Raw genomic sequence first — 19615 nt, forward strand, 5'->3', positions numbered from 1 at the left:
CTCGCTTTCATATTACCCAAGATCCCTTGCTCAATCTTTCTCCATTAATAAGTTCACAGGGGTTTCAAGCAAATTTGGTTCTAAAGGCCCATGACCATGGAATAAACAGGATGCTCGCAGAAAACTGCCTCCACCAGAATGCTAAAGCCCTAAGTCTCATCTTGCATGAGCCATGCAGCGAGGGAGCAGATGGAAATCCGCTTAGACCTACCAAACATTTCCTACCCCGGGCTCATTAACACACGCCAACGTGTGCAATTATGTTTATGTTGGAATTGGATATGCATTTTACTACATGCATACATTTTTTTTTAAACAGATTTTTTCCCCACTGACATTTCTCTCCCATGCCAAGTCTGGTCCAGCCTGCCAAAATGGGGAGATCAAGAGCCCGAGCCAGTGAGCTCATTCTTAAAGAGCCTTGTCGCAAGCCAGAAAGGCAAAGAATGTGGGGAAAGCAGGGAAAACGCCATTCTCACGCCTACGAAGACAAGGCAGGTCTTGCAACAGGCAGTGCAGCTGTAGCAGCAGGGGAGGGAGAACGGCTGGAAGACGAAGCAGTGATCGGTCAGAGGAGTTTAACAAGGTCACTCTCGTTCCCATTTTGCCAATAAGAAAACAGGCTCGTATAGACCATGTGTCCCAGGTGCCACACACATTGGGGGGGAGCTGGGATCTGAAGCCGTGTTGTTTGGCTCAGAACCCACTTTATCCCTTACGTAGTTTTATCTGGCAGGTCCTTGCAGTGGCCAGAATTCTAGGATGCCTTCCCAAGATCCCCACCCCTGGTGTAGACACATGGTTCCCAGTTATTCAATCCAACCCTAATCTAGGTGTTGCTGTGAAGGGAATTTGGAGAGGCCATTAGAGTCCCAAACCAGCTGACCTTCAGACAGATGGGCCTGACCTTATCATATGTGCGCTTTAAATGGGAGCCTAGAGGGCAGAGGGGGAAAGCGGGGATTGGGAGCTCAAGAATAATTGGACAGTTCCTGGCTTGAATATGGAAGGGGATACATGGCAAGGATTGGGGGTGGTCTCTAGGAGTGGAGAGCAGCCCCCAACTTGCAGCCGGTGAGGAAATGGGGGCCACAGTCCTTCAACCACAAGGAACTGGATTCTGCCAACAGCCTGAATGAGCTTGAAAGGAGTGCCTCCCCAGATCCTCCTGCAAATAGCTCAGCCAGCCTAACACCTTGATTTCTGCCTAGCGAGGCTCTGAGCAGAAAACCCACCCATTCAGGAGCTGCTGAATCGGTGGCAATCTGTTATGTGGCACGACGGTCCCGAACCAATGGTCTCAGAGCACACATCCCAGCTGTCACACCCAGCAGAGATGTGGAGTTCTCCTTGCCTCTCTGGGGCTCCCGGAGGCCTGACACATCCTTTTGGAGCACTGTTCCTTCTCTACAGGAACCAGGTGAGCACAGTTATGGGGACCAGCCTTGGAATTAGAAGATGTTTCCAGGGCCTCACCTGCCTTCTCACTGCCGACCTCAGGGTGAGCCACAGGACCCAGACCTCTGCTGCCCGGTACCACCCGCAGCCACGGGCCAGACAGGGCTGTTTACATTCAAGTTCATTAAAATAAGGATTAAGAATTCAGGGGCACCTGGGTGGCTCAGTCGGTGAAGCGTCTGCCTTTGGCTTAGGTCATGATGCCAGGGTCCTGGGATCAAGCCCTGAGTCCAGTTCCCTGCTCAGCAATGAGTCTGTTTCTCCCTCTCTGTCCCTCTGCCTGCTTGGGCTTGCTCTTACTCTCTCTCGCAAATAAATCTTAAAAAAAAAAAAAAAAAAGAATTAAGAATTCAGTTAGGTAATATTGCCAGACAAAATGCAGGATACCCAGTTCAATTTGAATATCAGACAAACAATGGATAATTTTTTAGTGTAACTAAATCCCAACTATTGCATGGGACATACTTATAAAGAGTATGAGTTTATCTGAAATTCAAATTTAACTGGGCAGCCTCTATTTTTAATTAATAAAAGCCACTTTTTTTTGGGGGGGGCAGTTTCAGATCTACAGAAGAATTGTGACAAAACCATAGCATTCCCAACTACCCTACCCCCAGATTTGCCTACTGGTAACTTCTTACATTAGTACGTTTGTTGCAAATAGACCGATGTCCAAACGTTATTAAGGAAAGTGCATACTCTTTTCGGACCCTCTTCTTGTGCTGTGCCCCTTCTCCGTGCAGGATCTCCCCATACACTGAACTCTCCAGTCTCCTTGGGTTCCACCTGATCTCAATAGCCACCTGTGCCTGCGGTCCCAGCTCGCCCTGGTATGACAATTTCTCAAGCGTTCCTTGTTTTTGATGACCTTGACAGTTTTGAGGAGTACTGGGCAGGGATTTTTCCAATGTCTGTCAACCAGGATTCGTCTCAGGTTTTTCTCATGGTGGAGGGTAGAGCTTGGCGGCGGGGGGGGGGGGGGGGGGCGGACAAGACCACAGAGGGAAGGGGTCATTCTCACCACACCCTACCAAGGGCAAACCACACTCTCAACAGGACATATCACGGCTGATGTTCACCTTGGTCACCTGGCTGAGGTGTGGGGGTCCAGGTTTCTCCACTGGAAAGCTATCTCTCCTCTACACCTTCCCACAGGGTCCTCTTTGGAGGGAAGTCACCACGTACGACCGCCACTTAAGGAACGGGAGGCGTCCTGTATTTCTGTTTGCTAAACGTGGCGACCCTACCAGCAGCCCTAGACGCACATCAACTGCTCGATAGCTTGTGGCGGCTGCTGTATCAGCACGGCTCTATTCTAGGTCAAGGAAAAGCAAACGGGCTACCCAAACGCAGGTCATTCACAGGCCACCGGTACTTCTGTTCTCTTAACATTTTTCCTTCAAATAGACTCACTTTTTAAAAAGGAGACCCAAGGGGTGCCTGGGGGCTCAGTCAGTGAAGCATCTGCCTTCAGCTCGGGTCATGATCCTGGCGTCCTGGGTTCAAGCCCCAGGTCAGGCTCCGTGCTCCATGGGGAGTCTGCTAGTCCCTCTCCATCTGCCACTCCCCCTCCCTCTTGCTCTTTCTCTTAAATAAAACTTAAAAAAACAACCAAAAAAAGCCTTGATATCACTACCTTACGACACCCCGGCAGCAGCCCAGCACCGAGGATGGTCCAGGACGCCCAGGAACAGCGGGTAGGGGGTCTAGCCCGGTTTCTCCGTGGGGGCTTTTCCCATCCTCTTCCTCCTCCTCCTCAGGGAAGCTGGAGGATGAGTGACCCCTTGGTCCTGGTCCCAAGCTTCCTGAATTCGTCATCTGCCCTTCCTCTGGACTCCAGGGTCCCCATCTGAGAAGGCAAAGGGCTCAGCAGTCGACCAGCGCTGGGGCAGCTCTGACTCGCCCCCAGGTCGTCCGGGCCAGGAACCATAGACCTGCGGCTGCTACACCTGGCTGATAATAAGACTCACCCGGGGAGCTTTCTCAATGCTTCCATCTTCCTGAGCCCTACCCACACGAATTCTAATTAAAGATGTGGGCAGAGACGAGGTTGAAAGCAGCCCAGGTGGGGCCGATCAGCAGCCACGTGCCATAGTCCCGAGGCTTCCGTGCGGACGCCCAGGCAGCGCGGTCCTCGGGAGAAGTCTGCCCCCAAAGGCAGCACAGCTGTGCACTGGCAGACCCCGGGGCGGGGCCTGGCCCTGACTCTCCAAAACAGGCCCCACCGCTGTGATGGAAACCGCTGGGTCTGCCTTCCCTCCATGCCCAGAGAGTTAGGTGCCAGCAGAGCCTTCTGAGAAGCTCTCGTCCTGTTCCTATTTGCCCTAGGGCAGGGGAAGTCCAGGGGTTAGGTATTCCCACGTGCTGGGGCCTCACTGTTTCTTCTTCATCGTTTTGGCCTGGATCTCTGGTCCCTTGGATCAGGGACAGAAGCAGATGGCATCCCCTTTGGGTTGTCACCGTTGCATTTTGGGGGATGAGCTTGGTTTCAAGGGTTCCACAGGTCACCAATGGCAAGGAGGGGGGCTCAGGATGGGTTACACCCAAGGCCTGCCCACAGCTCACTCAGATGATTTCGATGATAAGGTTTAGAGAAGATGTAGGGCCTCTGGACCGAGGGAATGCACCTTTGCCTTTGGGACAGACATGCACTTTTTAGGGACAGAGGGCAGACTGGATAGGTAGAACGCCTCCCCCAAAGATGTCCGTGCCTATTCCCTGGAGCCTGCGAATGTTACCTTTGCAGACTTTGCAGATGTGATTAGATTAAGGGCCTTGAGTTGGGGGAGGTTATCCTGGTGAGCAAGACTGGATCACAGAAGTTTCTGGAGCTGTACGCAGGAGAGAGGAGGCAGAATGGGAGGTCAGAGACGTGTGTGAAGACACTGTGCTCCACTGGGAGCCACCACATGTCTTTAGTTCACTGTGCATGTCCCCAGAGCCTGGACCCCAGCAGGGGCTCACTAAGTGCTTAGCGATAGAAAGACCAATGAGGTGAACATTTTTTGAGCATCTGCCAAGACTGCCATGTGGACAAGCGACCTCTCTGACCCCAAGTCACCCCTTCTGTACCAATGGCAGAAATAAGGTTCAGAGAAGTGAAGCCCACGCACCCAGAGCGGTGAAGCAGGGGTTCCAAAGCCGGACCGTTGGAACCCATCCAACACTGTCCCCCATCCCCCACCCCAAGACGGCTTGGCCACAATGGGCGAAACTCCCAGGGTGGACAGCTGAAGCTTCTCATGGCCCCAGTTCGTTCCTTTGCCTCCTCCTGTGGCTTTCCTTCCTGTCTCTGGCGGTCGTCGTCCCGTTTCTGACAACACAGAGCAGCGGCGTCTGGGGCCGGCCAGCAGGGGGAGCTAGCACCTAAGTGGAAAGTCCAGGAGCTTCCAGAGTGAGTCTGAGGACTTTCTCAGAAAGGAGCAGGCTCGGAATGAAGGCTCTGGCCACCTCCCCTCCAACGTGGGACATCAGCTGGCCTCACATTTGTCTCTGGCACAGGCTGCTGGCTAGATGCTCTTGGGCAAAGGCCTGCATCCCTTGGCGGGGGGCGGGGTGGGTGGGGAGATGAGGGTCACAGAGGCACTGACACAATAAAATGAAGTAACAGGGGAAATCTTCAAGCACAGCCCCTGGCATGTCATTCCTGGTTGAATTTGCATTTCTTCTTCTCTTTTTTTTTTAATCAAGAGATATTCACTGATTCCCACAGAGTTGTAATTTCAGATTCTGCCCGAAGTGCATAAATTTGCCCAGCGTGGGGAGGGAGGTGGTGCTCTGCTATCTCTTTCTTCTCCTCCAGCCTTTTCTTAATCAGGTTGTCCCTGTTTGTACTCCAGAACGCCCTGCTCTCTCTCGAACTATCTAGCGAGCACCCTCAGGCTGGTTATACATTACCCAGGGTGCTCCATTCAAAGGGTGCTTTTCGTTAGGCCTGGCCTGTAAGGGCTCCTTTCATTTGAAATCTGCCGTGTGCCAAGTGTAAGCCCAAGAGCACTGTTCCCTATAGATTCCCTGTTTTCCGACCTAAAATGCAGCCATTCGCCCAACATTTACCGACAGCCCACGTGGGTTTGGCAAGGCCCCGCACGCGGCAGACAGGTAAGACATGATCACATCACTGGAAAGCCTGCTCCGATGGGTACAGAGATACGACGAACATTCGATTTCAGAACAATGTATGTGCCTATCTACAGAGATCCCCACTGAGCAGGGGCGTCTACCCCAGTTCCCACGAACCTACTAAGGCAGCATCCTGTGAGGGAAGAACTAGCCTCACTTCCGAGACTGACCTCCCAGTCCGAGGTTAGTCTGCAAAGGGCAGGACCAGGACTGGAACCCAGTGTGGCTCAACCACTCTCTTCCTTATCCTAAGCAGGCGGGGGCTCCTTGGAGACACATCCTCTTGCACCGGCTCCAAAATGCCTGCTACAATGTAGGTCATTGTGGCTAAAGTGCATTTTTGTCTCCTTATCCTTGCAAACAGGCAGCCTTTCGGTGAGTCTGGACTGTGGCCAGAGCTTTAGTGACACCAGCCCTAGCCCGTTTGGTGGCCTGACAACTCTCAGGGCCACACAGTCATGCCTGAGACCCTGGGGATCTGAATGCGGCCCCCCAGTGTGTCCACTCCAGCTCGTTCCCTCCTCTGGCATTAATCATACCAGAATCGGCCAGGACATAGAACCCTCGACCGTTTCACGGGCTCACTGCTTCCCCTTCCTGCTTCACCTGATGCATCAGAATTTTGCGGTAAAACTTCGGCTTTACAAGAAGACCCAGCAGGAACGATGAGGGAACTCAGTGATCCAAAACCAGCTAAATGAAGGTTTTGTGTGTGTGTGTGTGTGTGTGTGTGTGTGTGTGTGTGTGTGTGTGTGTTTCTTCTTCTAATGTAAAGCAGTTCCAAGAAAAGTGAAGTCACGGCCTAGGGTGCTTATTTTCAGTTCTTAGAAAAGAGCCCATTTCAAAAGGGAAGCTGGGCGGCGGGAGCACACACCGCCTGCCCTTGTCTGGTGGGGAAGTGGTGGGGGGGGGGAGGCTTGCTGACAAACCAACTGTGATTTGGGTCCAGAAAACTAAAACCCCCAACCAAGATGCGTTTTCATTTAGTGATGTCAAGGAGGAAACGCTATGAATTGGTGAGAGCTATTAATACTCGGGGGGAACCACAAGGGCTCGGCTGCCACGCTGAGGGGGCAGGCTTCCAGCCCCAAGCCCCTGGAGCTGCTGGCAGTCTGCGGGGACTGTCGGAAAAACACCAGGCACCCTCTGGTCCCCACCTCCCACTCTCCTGACAGAGGTCACTGCCCCGGCAACCCTATCAGCTCAATCAGCATTTCTCAACCTGGCATTATTTACCAAAGTTAGGTGAGGACAAACGGGGCAATGGGGCGGGAGACTGGGAAGGTTCTCGGCAGCCCGGGGCAATTTTCTAGCAGGAAAGCCGGTTTTGGGGAAGGGGGGAAGCTTAGGAGGGCAGGGTTCTGGGTAGGGTCTTGAGGAGCCTACCCCACACTCCCAGCTCGAGGACTCCTATTGGGAGCCCTGGAACAACTCTGAAATCATGTTTTAGGCTGAGGATCCAGTAACAGAGATCCCATGGACTATATCAGAATTAAATGTCCATGTAATCAAAGCAACTGGTCCACAGTCCCGGCCAAGAGGAGCCTAAGGAGACATGACGACTAAATATAACAGGGTCTCCTGGACGGGATCCTGGAACAGAAAAAGGACGTTAGGGGAAAAAATGAAGGAAGTCTGAAAAAAGTACAGACTTTAGTTAATAATAACATCTCCGTGGCAGTTCATTAATCGTAACAAATATGCCACGCTAACGTAAGAGGTTAATCATAAAGGAGACTGGCTGCGGTATATGGGAACTCTATGTACTGCCTCTGCAGTTTTTCTGTAGATCTAAAATTATTCTTAAAAAAAAATGTTTTTTCCAAGGCAGTCAGTGCCTGTAAGAACTCACTCCTCCTCCCAGAAACAATCACTTGGTGCCTGCCGTGTGCCAGGCGCATGTCCAAGAGACTCACATGCGTCCTCATTTATCCCTCATGTCGGTGTCGGGAGCTGGGGAAAATCCGCAGTTTTAGGAGATGAGGAAAAGTAAAGCACAGAGATGTTAATTAACTTGCTCACAGTCGCACAGCAAGTTTAACAACGCATGAAAGGCTCACGTTCAGGTCCACCCGCTGCAAAGTTCCTGATAAAGCTCGGTAAGGTTGCCTGAAAAATCCCCAAACGTTGAACAGAAGCTGGCTCGAAACCACGCTTCAAGCAGTTCACAAACCCAGATCAGTACTAAAAACAGCATGCGCTTTCCAATTTGCCTTACCTTTAGAAGTTTAAAGACATAAAATAAAATAGAACTGGTATCAGGGGAAAAAAAAAAAAACCTAGTAAATCCAAAACAGCAGACGCTGGTGAGGATATAGGAGAACGAGGACTCTCGCACGCGGCTGATGGGAGAGCAGAGAGGCGCAGCCATTCCAGAAGACAGTGCTAAAGACTGGGCCCGTGTCCCTTCTGCCACATTCCCAAGTTGAAACCTAGCCCCCAGTGTGATGGTGTTTGGAGGTGGGGCCTCTGGGGGGTGATTAGGTCATGAGAATGGAGCCCCCATGGGTGGGATCAGCACCTGTAAAAGAGGCCCCAGAGAGCTCCCTCGCCCCTTCCACTATGTGAGGACAGCTATCTATGGACAGGAAGAGGCACCCTGAATCTGCCGGCATCGTGGACTTCCCAAAGCTTCCAGAACTGTGAAAAATAAAAGTCGGTGGTTTTTAAGCCCCGACCCCCAGTCTGTGGCGTCTCGTGAGAGCAGCCTGAATGGACTGAGACGGTTTGGCAGTTTCTCCCAAAAGCTAACACAGGCTTATGCATGACCACTAGGAGTGCTCCCAGGCATTCAGCTCACGGAAATGAAAACTTGTGTCCACACAAAACCTGCACATGAATATTTCTATCAGCTCTATTAATAACCGGCAAAAATTGGAATCAAATATCTTTCAGCAGATAAATCAACAAACTAGGGTACAATGGAGTAGTATTCAGCTATAAGAAGAAATGAGCAATCAAGTTACAAAAACACACAGAGGAAACTTAGATGAAAGCAGCCAGTCTGAAAAGGCTACACATGGTACGATTCCAACTATGGGACATTCTGGAAAAGGCAAACTACGGAGACGGTAGAAAGATCAGCGGTTGCCGGGATTGAGGGAGAGGGAGGACTCAACAGGTGGAGCACAGAGGATTTTCAGGGTGGTAAGACGATTCTGTATGACCCTATCATGGTGGATACATGATATCATGTGTTTGAAAAACATGCAGAATTGTGGATCACAAAACAAAAACCCTAATGAAAACTGCAGACTTTAGTGACCCTTTATCAAAGTGGCCCGGTTATAAAGACGTACCACACCAATGCAAGGTATTAACAATAGAACCTGAGGGATGGGACATGTGGGAACTCTGCACTTTCTGCTTTTTTCTATAAGCCTAAAGCTACTCTAAAAAATAGTCTATTTTTTTAAAAGCAGGTGCAAGCCCAACGTGGGGCTCGAACTCATGACTCCGAGATTAAGAGTCCCATCCTCTACTGACTGAGCCACCCAGGTGCTTCCCAAATAGTCCATTTAAAAAGGGGGGGGGCGCCTGGGGGGCTCAGTCGGTTAAGCATCTGCATTTGACTCGGGTCATGATCGCCAGGTCTTGGGATCGAATCCTACATCGGGCTCCCTGCTCAGTGGGGAGTCTGCTTCTCTCTCTACCCTTTCCCTGCTCATGCTCTCTCTTCACTCTCCCTCAAATAAAGAAATAAAAAATCTTAAAAAATATACAGCATAGGGGCGCCTGGGTGGCACAGTGGTTGGGCATCTGCCTTCGGCTCAGGGCGTGATCCCGGCGTTATGGGATCGAACCCCACATCAGGCTCCTCTGCTATGAGCCTGCTTCTTCCTCTCCCACTCCCCCTGCTTGTGCTCCCTCTCTCGCTGGCTGTCTCTGTCTCTGTCGAATAAATAAATAAAATCTTTAAAAAAAAATATACAGCATATAAAATAATTTATTAGTAGTAGAAGATCAATAAGCCAACAAAACTCCACAGCAACGTAGGAATATAATCTGACTCTCCTGACATTTACAATCTTGGGAAAAATAAGGCATGGGTAAGTTGCAGAGAGCAGAAACCCACACTGAATATAATTACAACAGAAAGTCATTCCATCCAGAAAATGTTAGAACTCTCAGATCTTTATGCTGCACCCCTTAGACAGTGCTATATGTCAATTATATTTCAATAACCCTGGGAGAAAAGAAAAAAAAACAAACCCTCTACCCCAGGACATTGCTCCCTTGCAGCATCTCACCAAAAGTTAAGAGGCAGAACTTTAGTTAACGCCTAAAGTCATTCCCAATCTTGATTTTAGTTTCAACAAGAAATATTTCTAAGTGTTTCAGCATCTCCAAGCGAGGAAGAATGGCAGGTGTTAACCCTCGGTATCTCTGGGAAATGGACCTTAACTGCCCGGAGGCCCCAGCAGCACAGAGCTGGCTTTGGGCCGCTGCTGCTCGCAGCAGGAAAGCTCGGTTTGCAAGCCGGACACGGCAGTTGTTGATGGGAGCAGAGGCGGGCCATGATGTCATTCCCATTTCGCGCAGTGTCTCCCGGCCCACGAGCACAGTTTAACCACCGCGGGCAATGAACGAGATTCAACTTCTGCGTCGTAAAAACAGGGTCCCGGCGGCAATGGAAAAAGTACCATCACTTATAACTTGGAAAATGCAACATGAGATTTCTGCGTGCTTTAAAGAGCATTAACACACACAAACCAAAAGAAAACAAAACAAAACAAAAACAAAAACGGAGTACACATCTGCTTTTCATCTGCAAACAGTCGTCAAAGCAAGGGGCATCAAGGGCTGAGTTAAGTGGAGTGTCCCAGCACTTAGAAACCCTACCTCCGGACTCCTTGGTCAACCAAAGCAAAAACTCTGGGAGAAACTTGTAATAAATATATACAGAATGCTATCTGTGAAATCCACATGGTGTAAGGACCTAAACTGTTTCAGGATTTCGGTTGTTATTAGCAAGGGTTCCAATGTCATCTAAGGAATATTCCTGTGTAAATCTTCCACTTCTAGCTCCCACATGCTTTCGTGGATGGGGTTATCAGAGAGGTCTGTCATCTTCACGGCCTGGAGGCATGGCTCGGGGCTGCACGCTTGCAGCACTCCCATTACCATCACATACTTCCCTAGAAGAAGAAAAGCCCACTGTGATGTTCACATTGAGACAAAAACAAAAACAAAACAGAGACCCCATCCTTCAGAGCTTAACTTTATCAGAGAAGCAAACCAGAGACTCAAAAAAAAAAAAAAATGCAGAGAGTGGATACCAACATTTAACTTTGGCTTCTGGTTTAAAAATCATAAAACAAATTGCAGCAAGCTACCGTCATGCACAAAACAATCACGCCTAAGGAATGGAAGAGATTCACATCAGAGTAGTGTTGTAATTAGACTGTTCTAAGGCAGGAGCAAAACCCCCAAGCTTTTCTCTTATCTCTGTTTCTTGCCCAGCACCACAGGGTATGTGTCTGATTTCTGTGCACAGGACCAGTCCTCTTTCTGCAAAGACATCCCCTGATGGCCCCAGAGTAAATCCAACTTTCCCTTGATGCCAGAAGAGCGGGGCAGGCCACGGCACCCGGCCATGTCACCCTGTTGTTCCAACTGCCTAGGACCAATCCCTGCCACCAGCTGGGCACATGCTAGCAAATCAACAAGAGAGCGGCTGCCATTAGGATGATCTCATGACATATTAACCACGACTCTCTTCCCAGTCCCTTGGGGAAGTGGCTCTCCTTGAAAGCAAAACTTGGCCAGTCTTAACCACACAAAACTTAATTGTGTAAAAAACCCCAAACACAGCAGGAAGGGCAGGCACTCGGCCAGCCCCCACTGCATGCCCTGCGAGGCTGCTTTAATCACATTGCTTCTAATAGCAGGGCTGAGTTTGCAAGCAGGCCCCCCGGGTTCTGGCTGAAGGAAGCTGGGCAAGCTGACACCTGCCTCCCTGGATTGCTACCCCTTGCATGATGCTCGATGTAATTGGGTTCCTCTGAACCCACCTCCGGCTCCTACTTGAGCAAGGACCGCGGGGTTCCCTGGCGACAGGAGCTAGTTCTAAAACTACACTTAGCCAGTACCTCCCGAATGACTCTCAAGTGCTGGTAGAGACAGAACCCTCGGAAAAAGAATGACTGAAGACCCAGGGAAGGACGAACAAGCCTAAGGAGATCCCACCCAGGGGAAGCTCACAGGAAATCTGCAAGAAGGCACACACAACTAGGGGAATGAACTAGCTCAGTGGCATGAGCTCACTTCTCCGGCGATTAGACAGCCTGGTTAATAGGGTTCATTCGACCCACACCCTCTCTGCCCCCAGCAGTGTCTCCCCACTGTCTCTCTACTCCTTCCCCACCACACCCCCTCCTTTCCATCAGGCCTTCATCCGCTGGCCTGGACCTCCCCAATCACTTCCAGTTAGTCCGCCTCCAGCTGCTTCCTCTTCACAACCCTCCCCACCCTGCTGGTGCCGTGATTTTTCCCAAATGTAGCTCCGGCCTCCAGATACTTGAATTTCTTATACTTTTCACATGTCATGAAATCATCCTCTGATTTTTAAAACCATTTGAAAATGTAAAAAAAAATCAGCAGCCTGTGGTCTGCTGATTCATGGGTGCTTTTGGAATGCTACAGAGGAGAGGGCAGACAGGAGGCTGAAGGATGGGGCGAGGGGTGGGCGAGAAGGGAACAGGAGCATAGCAACAACAGTCACGAAGTCTTGAACCCTCACTGTGAACCGGGCAGTGTTAAGGCCATTTTTCTTTAATTGAAGCCGCACGACAGGCCCCTTTTTGACCAAAACAGGACAGATCCAGAAAGGTTAAGGAACGTGCTCCAGCCGGCTCAGCTGGAAAGAACAGAGCCAGGAATTCAACCTAATGCTGAAGATACAGAGATCAGAAAGACAGTCCTGGTCCTCCAGGCTGCTGGCTCAAACCAAAGTTTGAGAACTTTGGTTCTCAAAGTGTGGCCCCAAGGCCACCCACATCAGCAACACCAGGGAGCTGGTTAGAAATGCAAATTCTCAGCCTCACCCAGACCTACAGAAATTCTGAGAGTGGAGACCAGATCTCTGAGTTGTTACAAGCCCTCAGGGTAAGTCTGAGCACCCTGCTGATTTAAGAGGCAAACCATTTGAGAACTACAGTCTAAGGCAGTTCCAAGAAGGAGCTGTACCCGAGAGCTTTCCATTCCTAGAAGTCAGGGAAGGCTTCCAGGAGGAAGGCACACGCGAGTCTAGCCGTTAGGGATGAACAGAGGCTTCCTGGTAACAGCGTTTTCCAAAATTTGATGGGGTAGGGGAAAAAATCCGCCGTGGGTAAGGGACTTGTTACGACTACTGATGTTGGGGGTTTCTCCACTGGAGACTTTCACCAGGGGAGCGTCTGGATCCTGCAGGGTCTAAGCGGGCTGCAGGGGAGGCTTATCAGCAGGTCAGACTGGGCGCGGCCGGGAAACAGGAAGGAAGGGTACCGCGGCGGGGGTACTGCCCAGGCCCCGCCCCCCCGGCCGCCCACAACCAGGGTCAGTCCGACCCGCCCAGGCCCCGCCCCCCCGGCCGCCCACAACCAGGGTCAGTCCGGCCGTTACCTGGGACAAGGCAGGGCCGCCCGCGCGGCACCCGCTCCAGGCCGCACACTGAGAAGGCCCCGCTCGGGTCCCGCAGCCGCGCCTCGCCGCCATCCGCCGCCACCACCGTGCCCTGCATCCACACGGTCACCAGCTCTAGGGGCTCACGGCCCGCCGCCGCCCGCGACAGCCGCCACGCACCCGGTCCGCCCTCCGTGTCGCGCCGCAGCTGCTCCGCTAGGACCTTGAACGGCGGCGACCGCGGCAGCCGCACCGCCGCCGGGCCGCCGCCGGAAGCCGAGTCCCCGGCCCCTGCAGCCATCGGGGCCGCCATGCTGCCCCGCCTCCGTTTTCCCGCCAACTTTGATAGGCAGCGGGGCCCTGTCCGTGGCCACCAATCAGGGGCGCTCTGGCGGAACGGAGCAATGGTCGGCGTTGGGGGGCGGGGCTTCCCGGTTCAGCGGCTACCTCCAGCCTCCAGGAGTGCGCATGCTTACGTAAAGCAACTAATCTTTCCCAAGCGATGAATGATGGGTTAAGCGAATTACAAGAGAATACATAAATGAACGAGGGAGGGAAAGAACGTCTTGTTCAACACATCTCAAAATTTGATGTGCATGCAAGTCACCTGCAGAATGTGAGTATTCATCTTTACGTCGCCTTGCGTGGTACAGTTACGCTGAGGTTAATCAATACTAGTCATTACTGTAAGGTACAGTAGTGTGATGAGCCCATGTACTTTGGGAGTGACGAAGAACCGAATCAAGGGAGAAGGCTGGGATGAGGGACAGGGACAGCTGGTAAAATTGCCCCTTTCATTACTATATTTGTTATATTTCAAAAACAATTTAAAACCTAAAATATATTTTTTTCACAAAAGAAATGCATTCATTGTAGAACGTTTAGAAAAGGAAATCTGAAATAACAAGAAAATTGTAAAAATCACTCAGAGATTTCCACTGTTAACTTTTGAGTGTATTAACATCCATATTTAAAAGAAATACATATATATCTTTGATATGCAAATAATGTTTTCTATATGTCTTCACTTAATAATAACATTTTCCCATAACAACAAATATCCCTCTGCTTCCTCTTGAACAACTGCATAATATTCCATTTGTCAGATCACCTGTTTAACCGGTATCCTATAGTTGAACATTAAGACCATTTCCAGTTTTTCGTTTTATAATATCACTACTGTGAACCTACTTGGACCTGAATCTTTGTACATATGTTTCAGATAAATGCCTAGAAATGGAATTTCTCCCTCAAAACTGTATGTCCCCCGTCAGCTAAATCCACAAATACTTAACCAGGCAAATCCTTACGGTCAACACCAGTCCTTAGGAGACGTTGTGCTCCTAGGGCCTTTGGCAGTACAGAGGGTACCGCATACAGAGAGCACACAGAGGCTATTCAGCAAGAGCTCAATCTTTATAAAGCAGTCAAGACACTGAGTCAGGTCCTGTCCTAAGAGCTTTGCAGAGAGTACTCTCCCACACCCCCAGATAAGGAAACAAGCTCATGAAAGCTAAGAAGCTTATCCTTGAGCTCTTTTGCAATACCCTCCCTGGGGTCCTGGCCTCTACTCCTCAGCTCTGAACTGTAGCATAACCAGGCTACTGGGTTGAGAATGGAGCAGGCACATTAACCAGTAGAAAATCCAGCCCTTTGGGGGCGCGTGGATGACTCAGTCAGTTAAGCATCTGTCTTCAGCTCAGGTCCTGATCTCAGGTTCCTGGGATTGAGCCCCACATTGGGCTCCCTGCTCAGCATGGAGTCTGCTTCCCCTCTCCCTCTGGCCCTCCCCCTGCTTGTTCTCTCTCTCTCTGTCAAATAAATAAATAAAATCTTTAAAAAAAAAAAAAAGGGAGGGAAGGAGGGAGGGAGGGAGGAAGGAAGGGAGGAAGGAAGGAAGGAAGGAAGGAAGAGAGAATCCAACCCTTCATGTGTACTGGGTCCCCACTGGCCTTTCCCTAGGCACATTAAGGCCAGAGAAGACAAGGAAGGGAGCTGGGATTAAGGCAGAGGCTCCCATGCCTCTTGTCTGAGCTTGGGAATTTCCCACTATTCTCTTGACCTCCAGATTTATAGACACACACACACACACACACACACACACACACACACACACGACACACACAACCCTCAAGCTCCATGATCTTTCCAAAACACCGGTCTGAACATACCAGTGCCTGGTTTAACCCTCCTGATGGTGTGATCCATATGCCTGGAATATAAGCATCCTAGGGATAGAGGGACCTCCACTTGGAGAGCCCAGAGAGGAGAGAGGGAGCAGGAAGTATTGAGCAAAGCATTTCAGGAGGGCTGGGATGCAGAGTGCAAATGCAGGAGCGGGAATGAGATGAGGCTGTACCCACATAACCTCAGTTCTTATCCCCATTTTTCAGGTGACGAGAAGGTGGTTCAGGCCAATGACAGGCCTGAGGCCAGATGGCCAGTGCGGGTTAGAGCCAGGATTCAAATCCAAGTCCATCTGACCCCAAACTTCACACTCTTGAACCACTCATGTTATCTCACTGAGCACACTCTTGCCCACCTTTGCTCATGCTGTTCTTGGCCTGACGTGTGTTCCCCGCAGTTTCTCCCAGCTGAAACCTGACTCAGTCACCAAGTGCCTGCCACCACCGAGACCACTTCTGTTCAGGGAGACATTCTTGAGCTAATGATTCAAGCTGATCCCTCCCTTCCCAAGCAGTTTGCTGCCACCCCTAATCCAGGGTCTCTTCTGACACTTGAGGCTGGGTACGTCTGTATTGTTGAAGCTGCCTGGGTGCCCTGGAGGCTGTCGAGCAGCATCTCTGGCCTCCACCCACTAGATGCCAGTAGCACCTTCCTGGAGTTGCGGCAACTGGAAATGGCTTCAGACATCCCCAGTGTCCCCGGGAGGCCTCAGTGCCCCCCAGGTGAGAGGCACTCTCTCATCTCCAATACTCGCTTCACCCTGTCTTGAACCGTAAGCTCTGGAGAGTGTTTCCTTCTCAGCAGCTCCACCAGGCATCCAAGATCAGAGGCCAGCAGGGTCAGGCAGGGACTGCTCAGAGAACAGTAAGAAAAGGGCCTTCATGTGTCCCAGTAAACGGGCCGATCAGATTCAGCCCACGGCTGCCACGCAAAAAGATGGGCCCACAGTTGCCAGATTCGATTTCTCAAGACCTCCTAATCTATCATCTCCACATTGAAAACAATGTTGGCAACATATTTAATTCTAAACAAACAAGTGAAAGCTATCTGTGGGTGACTTTGGCCCAGGAGCAGCCAGTCTGCAAACTTGGTCTCTACAGCAAGCTCTTCTCCTAGTTCCCTGGGGGGCTTGTGTGTTAACTAACGTGCAGTTCCTTGGAACCTCCAGAAAAATATCTAAGGGGCAACCGAGTGTCACCAGCTCCCAGCGTTGCAAAATCAGCATCTTCATTTCCCATTGTGAGCAGACCACCGGGGGCTGTGGACACACGCCGGGTGAGCCCCCCTCCATGCAAGATGATCTCCCTACCTACCCGCCACCCTCAGCCTGGGCCTGAAGCACACCCCCTTGGGCAGGCCTTCCTGGGCCCCAGCTTCCTAGCCAGATCAAAGACACTTGGTAGGGAGTTTCCTGCCACCTGAGGACAAAGGTAAGGCAGGGGATTTCCAGGCCTTGACCTCACATTCAACCTACCCATTCACCAGTTCTCAGGCAGATGAGGCCAAAATGCGTCCAGTTGCCAGGAACGGAGACTGAACCCTACCGCCCTAGGAAAAGGAGTTTGTTTCTGGAAGAATATTCACTCAGTAGCGTCTTCAAAATAGCCGTTTCTGTCATTAACTGTGCGTTTACTAAGTGCTAAGCACCATGCCAGGCACCTCACAGGCAGTCTGTTATTCCTCATGACAGTGCTGAGAAGTAAGTGTGTTTCTTTTCCTTTTTTTTTTTTTTAAGATTTTATTTATTTATTTTAGAGAGAGAGAGCGAGAGAGCGAGCAAGTGGGGGAAGGGGCAGAGGGAGAAGGAGAGAGAGGCTCTCAGGCAGACCCTGTGCTGAGCCCAGAGCCCTAGGCAGGGCTGAGTTCACAATTTTGAGGTCGTGACCTGAGCCAAAATCAAGAGTGGGCCGCTTAACCGACTGAGCCACCTAGGCGCCTCAGTAAGCACATTTCCTAAGCCCATTTTATAGATGAAGAAACTGATCCTTGGAGACGGGATGTGACCCCCCCACCCCGAACACCACACAGCTAATAAGAGGTGAAGCCAGGGATTTGTCTGATCCCCATGTGGAACAAAGAGTCCCTCTCCGTGTCTTAATCATCAGGCGCCCAGGTGAGGGGGACTTTTCCCCACTATCCTGGGTCATCCAGGGTGGAATTCCCTGAGGAATTTAAGAAAGGGAGGGAGGAGGGAAAGGAAGGAGGGCGGGAGGGAGGGAGGGAGGGAAGGAAGGAAGGAAGGAAGGAAAGGGGGAGGAAGGGAGGGGGGTTACCGGTTCTATTAAATAAATAAATAAATAAGTAAGTAAATAAATAAGTAAATAACTATCTTGGAGTTTAGTTAATGAGATGTAGGCCAAAAGATACAGCTTGAGATTGGCAGTGTATAGATGTCTCCAACTTACTCTGAACAGGTGGGTGGGCAGAGGGAAGGACAGGTGGGTGGATCTGCGTAAGGTGAGTAAACTCCAGCAGGTCTGGGGCTTGAGCAGCCCTGCAGAGGTGTCCTACATGGGGGAAGGGGGCCTGGGCCTTTGTGCTCCCTACGGACCAGTCACAGGAAGTGGGGGTGTAACTTAGGGCCATGTCCGCAGAGGGACCCAGCTGGGCACCATCAGCTGCCAGCTCTGCCAGCAGCTAGGGAGTGAGCCCCTCAGTCCAGAAGGCGGGTCTGACGCCTCCCACCTGCCCAGTTCAGGTCAGCTGCATTCAGTTCCCACCAACATGCATGCGTTCATTCAGCATACCTGTCCGAAGTTCAAGCCCTGCATTGGGAGTAGAGATTAATTAAAAATAAAATAAGAAGAAAGAAAGAAGTTAGCTCTTATCAAGCACTTACTGCGAGCCTGGCACTGTTATAGATCTTTGCACACTTGCCCTCCTGTGAGCCTCTTGGTGTCTCTATGGGGTAGACAAAATCGTTGTGCCCGTTTTACCGATCGGAGAGGTCAAAGAATGAACTCGAAGCATACAACTCATAAGAAAGAGAGCTGGACAAGAGGCCCTGGAAAGCTGACTCAGCTTATGCTCAGAACTGCGTCTCTGCCCTCCCTCCCTCGTTCACTTGTGCCCCAAACACCGGCCGCTGGAGTCAACGTGGGGTGCACAGGGCTGGCCCATCAGGAGCCCTGGGGCTAAGTCTTGCCCTACCGCTGCCTGGCTGGGTGGCCTTGGCAAGATTCTGTCCCTCTCTGATCTTTAATTTCCCCTTCTGTGGAATTAAGGAACTGGGTCATCCTAACTCACAGCTTCCCTGCAAATAGGACCTCTGTCCTTGATCGTGATCGTGAATTCCCCACAACTCCAACCTCTGGTGCCTCAAAGGAAATCACCTGTCATGCCAGTGCTGGCTGGTGACCCCCTCAGTGTAGGCAAAAATACAGCCCAAGACACAGATGACCCGCCTCCCCCCACCAAAAAAAAAAAAAAATAAAGAGCAAGAGGCAACAATTACTGAGCACTTACACTGTGCCTCCCAAATGTCATCTCATTTCGTCTCCACAATTACCTGTGAGGTATATACTGTTATGCCCATTTTACAGATGTAGGAGACTGAGGCCCAAAGAGGTTTGCCTCACCCAGGAGCAGAATCATGCACTCTCATCATACCTCACCCCACGTTCTCAGTCCCAGATATCTACCCTCCAGAAATGAAAACTTAGGTTCATGCCAAAAACACGAATGTTTATAGCAGTCTGTTCACGATTGCCCCACACTGGAGACAACCCAGAGGTGATCCAGCAGGTGCACAGAGAAACAAACGGTGACATATTCACACCCTGAAATACAACCCAGCAAGAAAAAGGAATTGACATTTGGTCGACGCAGCAACTTGGATCAATCTCAAATACGTTGTGTTGGGCACCAAAGAAGCCAGACCCAACTGTAGGATTCCACTCACACCACATTCTGGCATGAGTCAAACCATAGGGACAGAAAACAGATCAGTGGTTGCCAGGCACTGGGGGGAACCAGAGGGGACTGAATAGGAAGGGGGAGCAGGAGGGCCCTTTTTGGGGTGATGGAATTATGTTGTGTCCCGGTTGCGGTGGTGGTCATTGCGCAAATATCTACCTGTATTCAAATTCACAGAAGTGTACGCACACGAAACACACACACACACACACACACCCGGTGCGGAATCCCAGCCCCAGGCTGGACGGCTCCAGGCACATGGCAGCAGGGCGCCTGTTGTCATGCTCTCTGGCCCAGCCAGAAAACACCACTTCAGGGGGCTCAGGCCAGG

General features: G+C 50.9%; 1 protein-coding gene across 5 annotated transcripts in view; it reads right to left on the reverse strand.

Moving 5' to 3' along the window:
- RMI2 (RecQ mediated genome instability 2) overlaps positions 1-13511 on the reverse strand; it is a 51239-nt gene extending 37728 nt beyond the window's left edge. For 3 of the 5 annotated variants that reach the window (XR_004628486.1, XR_004628485.1, XR_004628484.1), the window contains exon 1: positions 13183-13316. Coding sequence is in view for 1 of the 5 variants with exons in the window: in XM_034670365.1 (XP_034526256.1) it covers positions 10570-10718; positions 13183-13495 (462 nt within the window). In the remaining 4 variants the exon portion in view is untranslated. Of the gene's footprint in view, positions 1-9508; positions 10719-13182 lie in introns of those variants that run through there. The other 2 variants (XM_034670365.1, XR_004628482.1) reach the window with 2 other exon arrangements.
- Between the last annotated feature and the right edge of the window lie 6104 nt (positions 13512-19615).

This window comes from Ailuropoda melanoleuca, chromosome 10, assembly GCF_002007445.2.
Source record: "Ailuropoda melanoleuca isolate Jingjing chromosome 10, ASM200744v2, whole genome shotgun sequence".
In the NCBI taxonomy this organism is placed as follows: domain Eukaryota; kingdom Metazoa; phylum Chordata; class Mammalia; order Carnivora; family Ursidae; genus Ailuropoda; species Ailuropoda melanoleuca.